This window comes from Salvia splendens, unplaced genomic scaffold (assembly GCF_004379255.2).
Source record: "Salvia splendens isolate huo1 unplaced genomic scaffold, SspV2 ctg898, whole genome shotgun sequence".
Classification (NCBI taxonomy): Eukaryota; Viridiplantae; Streptophyta; class Magnoliopsida; order Lamiales; family Lamiaceae; genus Salvia; species Salvia splendens.
In genome coordinates this window covers 17503-33880 of record NW_024599583.1, presented here as the reverse complement: position 1 = coordinate 33880, position 16378 = coordinate 17503, and the positions used below count along the sequence as shown (strand labels likewise).

General features: G+C 41.5%; 2 protein-coding genes across 4 annotated transcripts; both read left to right on the top strand.

The window, feature by feature from the left end:
* Window positions 1-3265: 3265 nt before the first annotated feature.
* On the top strand, window positions 3266-5895 carry LOC121791750 (dynein regulatory complex subunit 3-like). 3 transcript variants are annotated; one of them, XM_042189598.1, is made up of 9 exons: window positions 3266-3435; window positions 3519-3566; window positions 3932-4013; window positions 4114-4170; window positions 4298-4362; window positions 4446-4541; window positions 4656-4742; window positions 4828-4908; window positions 5003-5895. In XM_042189598.1, exons 1-9 carry the CDS (start codon window positions 3337-3339, stop codon window positions 5660-5662), a joined length of 1275 nt encoding a protein of 424 aa, XP_042045532.1. In that variant the 5' UTR covers window positions 3266-3336; the 3' UTR covers window positions 5663-5895. The 3 variants fall into 3 exon arrangements, with proteins under 3 accessions (XP_042045532.1, XP_042045533.1, XP_042045534.1); XM_042189600.1 differs by having other exon boundaries at window positions 3302-3435; window positions 3511-3566; XM_042189599.1 differs by lacking the exon at window positions 3519-3566.
* A 6319-nt stretch (window positions 5896-12214) lies between these two features.
* Window positions 12215-13496, top strand: LOC121791749 (F-box protein At2g27310-like). The gene has a single exon (XM_042189597.1). The coding sequence runs from the start codon at window positions 12254-12256 to the stop codon at window positions 13244-13246; it is 993 nt and encodes a 330-aa protein (XP_042045531.1). The 5' UTR covers window positions 12215-12253; the 3' UTR covers window positions 13247-13496.
* The last annotated feature ends 2882 nt before the right edge of the window (window positions 13497-16378 follow it).

Here is a 16378-nt window from a genome sequence, read left to right as displayed (position 1 = left end):
AGGAGGGCTTCAAGGCCATTTTACAAGAAGGAAGAAACTAAACTAAGAAAGGAGACGAAATCATACTCCGCCAGCTTCGTCTCCGGCTCCTCGGTGAGGTTCAGCTTCCTTCTCCTTGTCTGCCTCAGCTTCAGCCTCGGCCTCCCTGCTCCCCCCAGCCTGCTCGTGCCCCCATCACCGATCAGCAGCACCTCTTGCTCGGCCTGCCTGTCTCCGGTCTGCTGATCAAGCTGCTCGGTCTCACCCTCTCCGTGGAAAATTGGAGCAGGTGAAAACTGGCCCTAAGGAGGCAAAGATAGCCTCCATATTCTCGTCCCGGTCAGCTCGGCAACTACGAACTCGGTCAGCAGAAAGCAGGACTGAGGACGAAGCAAGCTCCTCAAGGAGCGGCAGACTCTGGAGACGAGCTGCTATCTCTCGGCCGTACAGCGGCAGGACGACTTCGGGCCCCTGCTCGGCATTATCGGTCATCAGTTTCAGCAGATCACCGACAAGGCCGAAAATTGATTGCTCAGAAAGAGTTTCTCCGCGAAAGCACGGAGAACCTCCCTTGGGCAACCACGGCGGCAGCATCCCTCCGTTTCGTCTGCTCTCGCTGGATGACGAGCTGGTTTTTGGCAAACTGGGCTTCATCCTGGGCCGAGATCCTAGCAGCTCTGGCCTTCTCAAAGTCTGCCTTAGCCTGTTCGGCCTGGTGACGAGCAGCGCCAACTTCCTCTGCATCTCAGCATAATCGTTGGACGCTTTGGAGAGTTCAACGGCGACGAGCTTGGAGAGCATATCGTTCCTCTGAAAATGGAAAAAGGAAAAAGTCAACCGAGGGGCCACAAAAAATACAGGAAAAAGCAAGGCCAGAAAATCAAGAAGAGAATTCACCTCGGCGAAGTCCGTGGGCCATAAAAAGGGCTCACAGATATGTTCCGAAGGAGGCGCCAAGACCACGTCTTTCTCTGGCGCTCTTGGGGGTTTCTGAATCCTCCCCTTCCCCCTTGCCGAAGTCGACTCCGGCTTCTTTGGATCCAAAGAGGTCTTTTGCCTCTTCGGATTTTTCTCGGCATCAGACGCCGAGCTGGTGGTTTTCGGCCTCTCCGGTTCCTTAGATTCGGAGGATTTGCGACCGAGCTTGTTTAGCAAGTTCACTGCCAAAAAGCAAGAAAACAAGGTTAGTTTTCGTCGTCAAGGCAGTAATGCATAAAAAAGAAATCCTCACCCTCAGTCTCTTCGTCCGAAGACGAGGAGTCGAACACGAAGTCGCCCTTGACGAGCTCAGACTTCGAGTACTGCTTCCTAATCATGGGAATCTTATTGAGCTCGGCTCGAGCTCGTCCAACGGTTCTACCCGAGGATGAGGAATAACGGACTTCGGCCCTCTCCAGGAAAAGTCCGAAGCCGAAGTCCTATTATAAAAAAAGAAGCGATTTTGCCATTTCGGCCATTTGGTTTTACAAAAGGCTCTAAAGGGCTGTAAAGGGATCAAGTAAAACCAAGATCCCTTCCTCTTAAACTGAAAGAAATTAAGGATTGCCCTCAGAGACAGATCCTTATCTAGCCTACGCAGTTCGGCAGCAAAGGCCGATAAGTGCCTCCAAGAGTTCGGAGTCACCTGACCTAAAGGGAGTTGAAAAAAATCTAGCAGCTCTACAAAGGCAGGGGGAAGAGGGAAACGAAGCCCGCATTCCAAGCCGGCTTCATAAACGGTGGCGTAACCCTCCGGCGGCGAGTCAGCCCTATGAAGGTCGTCGGGAATCGCAACCTTCCCCCCAGGAAAAAAATATTTTTCGTGTAAGGATATCACAGTATCCTTACTCAAGATGCTGTGAAAATACTCTACGGTCTTCTCCCCGGATTCTTTCCGGCTAGAAGACCCCTTACCCCCTTTCCTACCGCTACCTGACTCAGAAGAAGAAGAAGAAGACATGGTTCTTACTCTTTGAAAGTCTGAAGAAATTCTGAAGAAATTCTTGAAAGCGGAAGGAAATTTTTACGCAAAAGAGAGAGAATGCAGAAGAAGCAATAGCAAAAGTGTTCAAATGATGAAGAAAGGACGTATTTATCAGATTCAGAGAAGATTTCAAAATCATTGCACCGTTTCGACTCCCACCTTTTCAGGATTCAACGGCCGGATTTTACTGTCGCATTTAATGCAGTCACGCGCAAGGCACGTCCCCTGACGTCAGCCTCCCCCGTACCTTTATCCAGAATGCCGAAGTGACTCGCTTCGCCGAAGTGATTCACTTCGCTTTTCGGGGGGGTAGTGATGGGGTACGTACTAAACAAGCCCAATAGCAGTGACGGCCCATCAGCCCAAAGCCCAAGGAAGAGTATCAGTTCGGCATTACCAAAGAGTTCGGCCCCAGCCTACAGCTCGGTAAAAGCCGACCAATCAAGCTCTACTCTCAGATCGGCAAAAGCTGCTCGGCAATAGTTCAGCAGTTCGGTCTCAGTATTCAACCGAACTGGGAGATAGTGGACTCATGCAGAACCTCCACGACCTCCACTACACGATCTATTTAGTGGTGTCAACTCATGCAGGATCTCATGCAGAATAGCGGACCAAACAAAGAGATAGTGGACCCATGCAGGATCTCATGACCTCCACGACATCCACGACCTAATTAGTGATGATGTAAGCCACGACCTAATTAGTGATGATGTAAGCCACGACCTAATTAGTGATGATGTAAGCCACGACCTAGTTAGTGGTGATGCAAGCCACGATCTTAGTTCAATGTATAAATAGAACTTAGATCAGATAGACAAGACGGAAAAAAGCTCTCTAGACATCAAAGATCATATAGCAAGTCTGTATTTGTAAGCTGTAAACCAGATCAAGCAATACAATCTTGCCCTCCTTTCTTCCCGTGGACGTAGATTTACCTCAGTAAATCGAACCACGTAATTCCTTGTGTCGTGATCTATATTCATTACCTGCATTTACTACCATCAAAAATTCGCCCAATCATCAACTACAAAGAATATTACTATTATAATCTGAATACTTATTAGATAATGTTAGACAACCAGTTGTATAGAATTACTCCTAATTATGAGTTTGAAAAATTATACTGCTACTACTACTACTATATAGTTCGTAAATAAATGCACATCTTTTTATATTGTTATTAATAGTACTATATACAGTAATAATAACAATAAATAATTCTTGAGAATATTTTTGTAAATACAATAGAGAAAATTGAGACCGCAAAAACAAAATTTAGCATAATTGTTTTTCCGAATGGTAATTCCGGCGACAGCAGTCAAACCCATATAACTAAATTTAGGGTTTATGCAGAGGAGGCCAAACCAAAGCCCTAACTGAAACTTCATCAAACAATGACCGCGCTGAGCTCCAAGAAAATTTTGCAAGAAAAGAACACAAACGACCCCAACTCAATTACCTCGCTTACTCTCACACACAAAGCCCTTACTGATGTAATTATCCTATGCTATGTCTTATTGAGATCCGTTTAATTTCTGTTGCATGTACCAATTTGAAGTGGTTATCAGTTGTGCAGAATAAGCTTGAGAGCATGAAGGGCATTGATGGCCTAAATAAACTCACTGTAGGTGCTCTATGTGTAATTTCACATTTTTGGAGCCTAAATATGTTGACTGTTGGTGCCAGTTTATGCCATGAATCCCTGTTTTATAATCATGGAGCATCATTTTTGTTTAGTTTATTTATTGGAACTCAGCTGAATTATTGCATACCTTGTCATGATTAAATTTGGAGAGTGGTTAATTAATTGATAGGGCTTTTACTTTCTGTGGTATGGTTGCACTTTCATTCTTGAACCTGTATGCCAGAATTTAGATTATGACTAGGTTACACGTATACTTTGTCCAAATGTGGCTCGATAACTTTGCTGGTGAGGTCCATTGTTCCGGTTTAGTGTTGAAAATATGACCTGGTGGATCTCTGGTTTAGGTACTAAATGCTGGAAAAAACAAGCTTAAGTCAATGGATGACGTAAAATCTATCTCAAATTTGCGGGCGCTAATTTTGAATGGTAGGTCTTTGGTAGGAAGTGTGTTGCCTCATATAAGTAACTCTGCAATAGGAGTATTTTCATGTGAAGTGCTGACAGTTTTTTGCTCCTCGCGTCGCAGACAATGAAATCACTTCAGTTTGCAAGCTCGATCAGATGAAAGAGTTGAATACTCTAGGTACATGCTTTAATTCACTGTAAAAGAAAATGAAATTCTGCCCTATTTGATGTTTAGCCTATGTTGACTCTTGATGTTTTAAGTTTACATATGTTTTTCCTGACTAGTATTATATATATGTTTGCAGTATTGTCCAGGAACCCAATCAGTTCGCTTGGTGAGTCTTTGGTTAAACTGAAATCAATCACCAAAGTATGCTCTTGATTAATTGAGTATCTTTAAAACCAAACAATAGAGAACACAAGGGATCTTACAGAGCCATTTTTTTGTTACAGCTTTCTCTTTCTAACTGCCAACTGCAAAAAATTGATTCATCTCTTAGATCCTGCCTGGAGTTGAAGGAGCTTCGTTTAGCTCACAATGAAATTATGGTACGATACATATCCACTACCAGAACGCTCATATTGTTGACTTTTCATAATGATTTTTCCGAGCCACTTGGTCCTTAATAAAGTGTTAATGCTGTTATTTTGTTGTTCTTTCAGACTATTCCTGATGAGCTCGGGCATTTGGTGAGACTTCAGAATCTAGACCTGGGGAACAATTTGATTGCAAGATGGGTGAATCTTAAGGTGACACAATGTCCTTAATCGTGTTTTGCTTTTCTTATCTATGATATGCTCTCCATCGGTCTTAAATTCATTATTTCGATGCCAGGTGCTTTCCTCATTAGTTAATTTGACAAATTTGAATCTGCAAGGTAACCCTCTTGCTGAAAAGGAAAATTTGCTAAAGAAAGTAAGTTCTTTTGCCTGTAATAAGCTCTTTTGTGTTTGTTTGTATGTCTACCACCAAACTTCTCTAATGGCAGTATAACCAACATTTTTATCAGGTCAAAAAGCTATTACCAAATTTGCACGTCTTCAATGCTAGACCAATCGACAAAGTAGCTGCAAAAGCTGTGCCTGAAAATGATGCTGACTTATCTGTCGAGGCAGGTAATAAGCCGAATCTCCAAAGTGAAGTTAAAATAGATCAGCCGATAAGAAACAAGACGTCAAACAAAACTCATTCTATGAGTGAAAGTACGGATGATCTGGGCTCAAGGAATAAGAGGAAAGAACTACAAGATGAAAAAGGTATAGATAATGCTGACAATGCCAATATGTCAGCAAAGAAAGAGAAGAAGAGGTCGAAGCTGCTACAGGATGAAATCAACCATGTGGAGGCTCTCAATGGTAACCATGAGGAAGCAAATGATGTAAAGCACAAGAAGAAGAAATCAAGAAAAACATCCGAAGTGGATACCATAAATAACACTGACAGTGCAGAAATGGATCTTTTACCAACTGGTGCACCTGAAAACCCCGCAGAGGTTGCTGACAGTAAGCTGGATCGCAAAATGGATCAAGGCACCGATGATATGAGTGTGGTGGTAACTTACCCAACCAAGAAGAAGAACAAGAAGAAACATGATGCCGTTCCTGATTTGCTTGAGCTATCAAAGGTTGATGAAATCGGGTTAGGAGGGCCTTCAGCTTGGGGCGTGTAAGTTGTTCGTGCCTTATTGGGGTCATAATCTGTGGTTGTCAGTTGTTCTGCACGCTTATTATCTCCATCGGGTGAATTATCTTATATAGATCTTCTGTGGTCCTGTTAGTTTGATGATAGGTGATGCTGATGACGTACTGAATTATCAGAATTCTATTGTTTCTTCCTTGTATTATGCTATGTTTTTTTGACAAATGTATTATGTTATGTTAAAACTCTGAATGTTAACCTTTAGAGCATGCGCAATGGTGGACGGACGGCGTCCGTCCGTTCGTGCAGCTGGCAAGAACAAGGTCCGCTGGCACTGCGCTGCTCGCTGCATCGAGCATGTCCGTGCCAGCGAGCAGGCGATGTGGCGAGCAGCGATTGGGCAACGGCATAGCCGTTGCCTTTGATTTTTTTTAATTTATTAAAAATCAGTTTTTAATTAAAAAAACTGATTAAAAATAAAAAATATATATATTTTTTCACTTCCCAAAAAAAATATATCCGTTTTTTACCGTTTTTTCCACTTTTTAATTTTTTTTTTTATTTTTTTCCCCAAAAAATACACATTGTCATCTATAAATACCTCACTTTCACACCCAAAAAATCACACCAAACTATACAAATCTCATCTTCATTCTCCCATATCCATTCTCATCTTCATTCTCCCATATCCATTCTCATCCATTCTCATCTTCATTCTCTCATATCCATTCTTAATCTTTCTTCCACTCCTACATCATAACAATGTCCGGCCAAGGCGATGACCCCCCGCCCTCCCACGGTTGGAACCCTGAATGGTTCGGTTCACAACCGTTTCCTAGTCCGGAAACGGAATATTCGGCCCCTCCTCAAACCCAAAGTTCGGGCGTTTCGGGTGGCTACCGGCCATGCCCAATCGACGACCAAGGTGCCCCCGAAGGGCGATACAGGTGGACACCGGAGCCTAGGCCGACCGCCCCCTCCCAAATTTCGACTCCTCCTACTCGCGGCGTCCGCACACCGTACACTCCGGCGGAGATGGATAAATTGTAATTTGTAATATTTATTGTGGTTTTTTAATGAATTTTAATATTATGGAAATGTTTTTGTTTAATTGAATTTTAAATTGAATTGTGCTCGTCCTTGCGGAAGAGCACAACTGTGGGTGTTGTGCTCTTGCCAGAGAGCAGGCAGAAAAAGTGGGGTCTGGCCCACAACTGTGCTCGCTGGCAAGAGCACGATTGCGGATGCTCTTATTTTTCGATCAATCTAGACATGATTTCAAGGACCTTTTTTAGTTTGAAATTCTACATGTGGAGAAAGTTGAATTCACCTATATTTCTTTTGTTATGAAAAACTGGGTGAAATAAAGCCACTTCCCAATATGTTACAATAACCTTAATTTTTGAAGATGGTTAATTTTGTATTACTGTGTAGTATTCACTATTCAAACATTTTTAACAATAACTAATTAAGAAAATAAAACATTTTGACCTTATTCTTTTTCTTTTCTTGGCTTCAGTTTTCGGTAAAAGATAATCTCTGATTTACTGTTTTTTTTATTCAACACACGAACAATGTTTTCCACGCACTGAAGTAAAGGTCGTAGGAAAGAAAAGTTTATTTAATGCTTATTAAGTGTCAAAAAGAAAAAGGGAAAATATCAATATCTCTTGACCCTGACGTGGCTAAAAAAAGCTAAACACGTGTCGAATATAGGAGTACCTTTCTCTTTAGATAAAATAAAATGATATAAGAAAATAAAAATACAATTTGTTGAGAGCGGAATTTGGACCCACAGGCTTTGGGGGCAGAACCTTAATCTGCGCCTTTCGTTAAGGGCATGAATAACCCCGTCCCCATTTCCAGCCCCAAGTCCCCTCCACGTCATCATTCCTCTACAGTTGCTGTCCAGGCCCCAACTCCTCTAACCCTGCAGGCCGCAACTCGGGCTGCAACTAATAAATGACACTATTCACAACTCCAACATATTTTAAACGTAAAATAAAAAACGCCGGAAATTTATAACACGGAAAATTTAATTTCGCCGAATACTGCAAAATTACAGCATAGAAATTTTAAAACTGAAAATAAAATAAAATAAAATATCGTCAATGCTGGAAAACGTTGGTGCGAGTCCAAATTTCTTCGATTAGATCGGCTTGGAGGCGAGTGTGTTGTTCCTCTTGGCGCATCGCAACTGAATGGGCCATGACATTGCAGATGTCGGGAGGAAGGCCCTGCACGGGCGGCTCGGTGACAACGTAGTCACTCCCGGTGCTGGCGAGCGAATCGTCGCTCCACAAAGTGACGTTATCTTGCTCGTCCTCAACGATCATGTTATGCATTATGATACATGCATACATGATGTCGGCGATGTGTGACCGCTGCCAACCACGGGCCGCTCCCTTCACGATAGCCCACCGTGCTTGGAGGACTCCGAATGCACGCTCGACATCTTTCCGAGCCGCCTCTTGCCTTTGGGCAAACATTGCCCTTCGATCGGTTGTCGGAGCTGTGATAGACTTCATGAACACTGGCCATCGAGGGTAGATCCCGTCTGCCAGATAATACCCCATACTATACCGACGATGGTTGGCCGTGAACTCTACGTTCGGTGCTCGCCCGGCACACAAGTCGTTGAACAATGAAGACTCGTTCAACACATTGAGGTCGTTGTTGGACCCTGCGACACCAAAGTAGGCATGCCAGATCCACAATCTGCAATCGGCAACGGCCTCCAACACAATCGTGGGATGTGTGCCCTTGTGCCCGCTAGTGTATTGTCCTCTCCAAGCCGTTGGATAATTCTTCCACTGCCAGTGCATACAGTCGATGCTTCCAAGCATCCCCGGGAAGCCGTGGGCGCGCTCGTGCATGTCGACCAACTTCCTAACGTCGTCGGTCGTTGGCTTTCTCAAGTACGCATCCTTGAATGCTTCGATGACTGCCCGACAGAATCTAGTGAGACACTCCCGTCCAGTAGGCTTGCTTACAAGGAGATACTCATCGAACATATCTGATGTAGTTCCGTAAGCGAGTTGACGAATGGCATCGCCGACATCATTTGTTCACGGATTACGTAATACTATCACTATTCAATTTTTTATATATTAAGACTAATTCTTAATGAATATATTAGTCTTTAATAAAAATATATCGAAATTTTTTACTATATTAATTTTTTTTATTTCTTAAGATTTCAAGAAAAAAAACTTCAATTACTCAAAGTTTTGCTTTATGGAGCAGTATGTAATAATATTGTATGTATTAATTTGTTTTTATGGAGCAGTATGTAATAATATAGTATGTATTAATTGTTGTAGTAGTAATTTATTAGTATTATGTTTATATATAAATTAGTACTTTATTAATTCTCTCTTTCTCTATGATTTATAGTCTTATTTTGACTCGGCATTAGTTTTAAAAAATGTAAAAAAGGGTAGTGGAAAAAGTTATTGAAATGTAGGTTCTATTTTTTTATGTTAGTTTTGTAGGAGAACATGAGTGTAAGAATTTAGTAAAGTGTGAGGGTTCACTACCTAAATCGAAAAAAAGTAAATGAGACTTTAATTATGGACATCCCAAATAGAAAATTGAGATATTATTTCTCGAACGAAAGGAGCATTAGTTTATTTTATAATATCCTTATAGTTCATATGTATTTATGTTCATATGAACTAATATCTACTTCGAATATAATCTTGGATACGTCGGGATAAAGGCTAGCCTCTTCCGCATATAACAATTAACAAGGACATGTTATGCTACACTTTTATTAAATTTTAGCCCCGACTTCTTTAAATTTCTCATTCCGTCACTGGGAAAGGCTATTGTAAATTGATTTAATTAAAAATAAAATAACACTACAAACTTTTTTTGTTTTAAAATCTCATAGTGTAGCCTCATCGTGCCCAATCGCTAATCTTATAGTAGTAGTATTTGACAATCAGTTTAACATAATTATTTATTCAGAAATTAGCTAATACATAAACGTAGACTTGGACAAAACTAATGTTTATACATATTAATTAATTTTCAGTGCAAGCTGTCACAGGCAAACTAAATTAATTCAACAATCTTCTTGATTTAACCCCTCCTTCCATATTATAAATTCCATTATGTATTTTCTGTAGTCGTTAGGATCATAAGATTACGTTATTTTAATTTTTAAATCCAACGTTGGACTTTGACTATTGGATTGTTTTTTTTCAATTTGGATCCACTTATTTGAGTCCAGACATAAGAAAAACGTCAGAACTATTTAAATTTTTTGTTTATTTATGGTTGTAGTCTTGTAAATGGATCGGAGTATATTTTTCCCGATAAAAGTGTGAGTTGTCTCTTCATAATTTTATATGCTGTGCCTAAGTTTTGGTTAATACGTTTATATTTTACTCCTTTTTCATAATAAAAATATTAATTATGCCGTCTAAGAAACAAGGCTATGCCCAAATAATAATTCTACCCAATCAAAATTCAATCTAAATCCATATCTAACTGGCTATACACTATCTTTATCATCGATTTCCACTAAATATTGCATGTAAGAACATGTTTAACGCGTATAAGGGAAAAAAAATATTATGTTAAAAAAATAGACTAATTCATAATGTTAAAAATTCGAAGTTATAAAATATAATACTCCTTTATCAAAGTAAAATGGCTAAATATTTAGAATCGACAATGAACTTTAGTCGGTTTTCTAGGATTAAGGGTAGTTATACTTTTATAGTCCATAAAATGATTATTGGCTTAAACATTCTGATAAATGCATTGTTTTCAAATGGATTGGATTTAGTGAGAAGAATATAAAGTGAAGACCGCTCAATTATAACAAGTGGCCCACCCAAGTTAATTAGAAGTATGAAATTATAATAGTACTATTTGAAATAGAAGTATAAGTGTGGAAAATGGATATTGGAGAAAAAAAATGACAAATTCATTGAATTTGAAGAATTTTTATATCCCACTAATCCATTATGGGCACCCAATTTTGACTTCACCCTTTACCTTTATTTTTCATTAGAGAGAAAAGAGAAATTAAATCCTTTTTTTATTTCTTTACTCCTTTGATGATCTAGAGCTATAATGCCTAGCGAGCATTGTGAAATTTCATTTAGTAGTATTTAACTTCTAAGTAAAGGAGATATTAAGTGAAACTTCAGCTCAGTATACTACGTGGGTGTTCGGTTGACAAGATTAAATCTCATGATTAAATATGTATCATGTTTGGTTAATAAGATTGAACCCTTCAACTTTTTTTTAAAAAAAAAAAAAATTAACTTCATATATTTATATCATATATATGAAGGAGGAAATTACAAATCAACTCCTATAACAAGGAGGAAATTACAAATCAACTCCTATAACAAGGAGGAAATTACAAATCAACTCCTAGATGGATAGTCTCATGATAATTAGTCATAGGCCCCTCCAACTAAAATAATCTCATAACTTAATCTTAGATGGATAGTCCCATGATATTAGCCATGGCAACCGAACGCCACCTACTAGTACATCCTGCATTTATATGGCTTACTTTGTTATGCCATATATATAATCCAATAAAAATTGCATAGAGTTGTAATTATAATTATGAGTTGGAATTTGTGCTCTTGTTATTCTGCTGTTTTCTCAATAAAAGACAGCTTATATGGCTATATGCTTTCAGGGCCGACTCTCATAAAATTAATCAGAGAAAATTGTAATTATGAATACTAAGTATTTTTATTTACTGAACAAATTTGTGCGTGCCATTCACAACCACCAGTCCTTAGTTTTTTTGTTAATTTTGACCAGTCTCCAGATTTTGTATACCAAAAGAAGATGGAATTTGAATTTACTACTTTTTTAGGTGAGACGAATCTATACTTGATTATTAAAATAATCTAACATTGTTGGTAAAGTTTAAGGCGGCACTACTATTTCAATTTTTTCATAAATAGTAGTATGATATATCTCTCTCTATATAGTAGGAGTATATACTAGTCAATTAAAATTTAAAGTTAAAAACATTACATCACATTGTTTTTGCCACTAATTACCGCCTTGAAAATGTTTTTTTTTCTAATTCCGTCAGTTATGTTCAGTTTGCACGAATTTCATTTATATATACGCGATGATTAATGATATTTATATTTATATTACGTACAAAGACTTGTCACCTTTGATTATACTACTGATCTAAAAAATTCCATCAAGACTTGTCAAATTCAATTCATATCTAGCTACAGTCCAGTAAACAAAACATAAATTTTCAACGAGATTCACAAATTAGACAGTTAAGCTCATTACAACTGACGAGACTTTTAACAAAATAAATATACATATAAAATTGAATGAAAATTCGATGAAGCAACTGTTATAAGTTTCATAATGGGTTAGCCGTGGTCATGATCATTAACAACTATGGATTATTAAAGCTTTTCAAGTCAAAAAATGGAAATAGAAAAAAAAGAGAATATTAAAAACGTTGGATTATTCCCAATACGCGCCACGGATATCGTTTGACTCTATCCATGACCAATCCAATCCCTATAAATACCCCCAAATTCATCTCCTCTTCACCATTCAATCCAAACTAACTAACATTCACCATTCCCACAAACATTCCGTTATTACGATGCCCTCCACCACAACCGATCACGGCGGCGCCGCCACCGAAATCGCCGCCCTCCATCCCGACATCATCCAATCCCACATCCTCAACCGCCTCGACGGCCCCACCCTCGCCTCCACCAGCTGCGCCTCCGCCCAGCTCCTCTCCCTCTCCTCCGACGACCTCCTCTGGCGCCATATCTGCAACTCCACGTGGCCTTCCACCGCCCACCCCACCGTCCGCGCCGCCATCTCCTCCTTCCCCTCCGCCCACCGCTCCTTCTACTCCGACTCCTTCCCCTCCGTGTCCTCCACGCGCCGCCGCCGTACCCCTCACGCGCCGCAAACGCAATTACTGATCTCTGCGATCGACGTCTACTGCGACGACAACTTGATCTATTCAAAGGTGAAGGAGACAGACACCCTCTCCGGCTGGTTCCAGAGCTCCCCCTTCCGGATCGACCTCGTCGATCCGAAGGAGGCCGTGAACGCGCCGCTGAAATTCGACGGCGATGACGGCGCGTGCATGGAACTCGCGAGGGCGCGTCTGAGGGTGAGCTGGATCCTGATCGACGCGCGGAAAAAGCGCGCGGTCAACATCGCAAGCGCCGCCGCGGTGGAGGCACGGCGCCACTGGCTCACCGAGGACATTCAGCTGCGCTACGCCACCGTCGTCGACGCCGGCGACGGGGAGCTGGTGCAGTGCGCGGCGTTGCTCACCTGCGGCGGGAAGGACGGCGGCACGTTTCAAATTAGAGAGATAAGTATGCAAATTGAAGACATGGAGGGGAAAATCCTCACCGGAGCCGACAGTTTGGGGGTAATTGACGCCGCCATGGACGGCCGGAGATTGAGGAGTGAGGTGAAGGCGCAGAGTGAGGCGTTTGAGATGTTTTTGAGGATGAAGATACAGTCTAGAGAGAGAAAGCAGAGGAGAGAGAGGAGCTTGGACATGGTCTGCATAGCCGCCGGAGTTGCTATTTTCGTCGGGATTTGGGCGTTTGTTTTGTCAAGATGAAAATTAAATTGAATTTAGATAAAAAAAAATACAGTTAAAACGGGTAAAATATTCGGAAAAGTATTGTGGAGTATTCTTTTTTTTGGGGTGTGAAGATAAAGATAAGATTGATTATTATTTTTAATGAAACCCACCAGCTAATTAAGATCGTTTGGTGCGGTCACGAATCATTAATTCGTGGTTTGATATTGTATTAGTATTTCATTATCAAGTCAGAAATTAAGTTTATGTGAAAAGGATTTATGCCAAACCCTATGGTTACAAAATCATAATCACTATATAATTTTTTCTATGCTAATTGCCTACTATTATACCAGATGCTAATTAAATAAGAATAATAATTTAATATTGTGTTTATTTAACCAATATAGTCAAATTTAAGTTGGGGATAGCTCTAACTAGTTTCCAAGGAGATAATTGAGTTTGTGGTCTTAAGAGCATCCGCAGCGGTGGCGGTTGGCGCCACCGCCGTCCGTGCCAGCGGCAAGGCGAAGGACCGCCACCGCTGCAACCGCGCCGCTGGCACGGCGCTGCTCGATGTATCGAGCACGTCCGTGCCAGCGGACGCACACGTGGCGGTCTCCCATTCGCCAACGGCATAGCCGTTGGTTTCAAACATTTTTTTATTTTTTTTTTTAAAAAATCGGATTTTTATTAAAAAATCGATAAAAAATAAAAAAAAAAATTTCACTTCCCCAAAAAATTATATCCGTTTATAACCGTTTTTCCCCACTTTTTAATTTTTTTTTTATTTTTTTTACCCCAAAAATACACACTTTCATCTATAAATACCCCCAATTTCACTCCAAAAAATTCACACTTTCACTACACAATTCTCATCATCAATCTCTCATATCCATTTTCATCTTCCTCTCACACCCTACAACACCACTATGTCCGGTAACGACGACAACCCAAGCGGCTCTCACGGTTGGAACCCGAATGGTTCGGTTCGCAACCGTTTCATAGTCCGGAAACGGAATATTCGGCCCCTCCTCTCACCCAAGATTCGGGCGTTCCGAGTGGCTACCGGCCATACCCAATCGACGATCAAGGTGCCTCCGATGGGCGCTACGGGTGGACACCGAGCCTAGGCCTCGCGCCCCTTCCCAAATGCCGAATCCTCCATCTCGCGCCGGTGTCCGCACACCGTACTCACCGGCGGAGATGGAAAGATTGTTCAAGGCGTACTTGGAAATCTCCGAAGATGCGGTGGTTGGAACGAACCAATCCGGCGATCACTTTTGGTGGCGCGTCTCTAGCCGGTACAATGCACACCGGCCGCCGGGAACGATCGAGCGCAACGAGAGTATGGTGCGCAACTGCATCGGCCGAGCCAACGAAGAAATTGGCAAGTTCAACGGCTATTTCATCCAGGAGTCCCGGAATGCCTGGAGCGGCCGAAGCGAGGTCGACATCATCACCGCCTCGCTGAGCACCTACCAATCCATGAACGGTAAGTCGTTCAAATATCTTAACGTTTGGCAGGAGACGCGGACGCACCCGAAGTATAAGGGAGGCACAACATCCTCTTCTAGCGGCTCCTCCAAACGCTCACGGTCGGCATCCCTATCCGACGCCGGCGAAGAAGTGGCTAGCCAACTCGCCGAAGCTAACTTGGGTAGCCCGATGCCCAACCAAGCGGTTCCCGACGCCGACCGCAAGGTAGGAAGAAGGCGGCGGCCGAACGACGTCGCGCCGCGACTCCATCTGCCCCTGCTCCCGAACCCGCACCCTATGTTCCACCTCCACCCCCGAACAACTCGTTGTGGGCCCTTTTGGCCCAACTCAATATGGCCGATAGGTCAACTATGACCCCCACGCAACTTCAAACGCACGAGTCCATGATATTGGGTCTCCAAAAACAATTGGGGTTGGTGCCGCCGGATGCGTAGTCTTCCTCGGGTTATATTAGAAAATAATTATGTAATTTTTAATTTTTAGGAGTTTAATTATGTAATTTTTAATTTTTAGTATTTTAATTATGTAATTTTTAATTTTTAGGATTTTAATTATGTCTTTTTATTTTATTTGTAATTTGTTATTTTATTGTGGTTTTTTTAATGAATTTTAGTATTATGAAAATGTTTTTGTGTAATTGAATTTTATATTAATTGTGCTCGTCCTTGCGGAAGAGCACAGTTGTGGGTGTTGTGCTCTTGCCAGAGAGCAGACATGAATAGTACCGCCCGGGCCCACAACCGTGCCGCTGGCAAGAGCACGGTTGTGGATGCTCTAAGTTTAAATCACGATAAATAGTAGTATGAGAGTTTCATCTATCTATTATGGTGGCTCCTTGTGCGCGCCGATAACATCATCGTTTCCTTAAGAAATAGACTAAAATTTACGGTTTCGGTATTCTGTCGGTCCAGGTTAGAGTCTTGGGTCATGGAATCACATTTTTTTAGTTTAAGATTTAAATTCTGGCATCTAGTTCAACTGTCTTCAAGGGGGTAATTGAGTTTAAAGTTTCAGATATAATATTGGAATTGTGCTTGGTCAAACGACTTTGAATAATAATAAATGTTACAAGACATTTAATTTTGTGAAATTAAATGCAATAGCGACGATCTACGTTCCGAGTAGATGACCGTAGTATATTCATTTTCTCAAATCCGATTCCCGGTGAGTGAGAAAAATAATATATTAAAGTTGGTCACAATACAACTAAAAATGAGCTATGTGAAAAACTAAAGGATTAATTAACTAAGTATTAATTATCCCACATCGGGGATGATAAACTTCTTTGATGAAGTATTTAATAAGATGAATTATTATGTGTAATAATTTTTGTGGAACAAGACGGGTGACAGAGCCCACACGCGCGCACCGCTGTCGCCGGGAGCCGCGAGTCGCGCACCGCGACCCGGGTGCCTTGTGCCTTGGTCTTTGGGTGGTCCTGGTCCACGTCATGTTCTCGGTGGACCCCGACGCATAACGGGAGACAAAAGGTCCCGCTGGACCCCGACACATAACGGGAGACAAAACGTCCCCGATGGACCCCGACGGTCCATGGTGTAACATATCCAGGTGCGTCGTGTCTCTTCAGCTCCCAATGGCTAGTGCACTAGTCAATAACCCCCGGCGGTTACAGTCAAGCCATCATGGCACACATAATGGCGGTTGACTCCA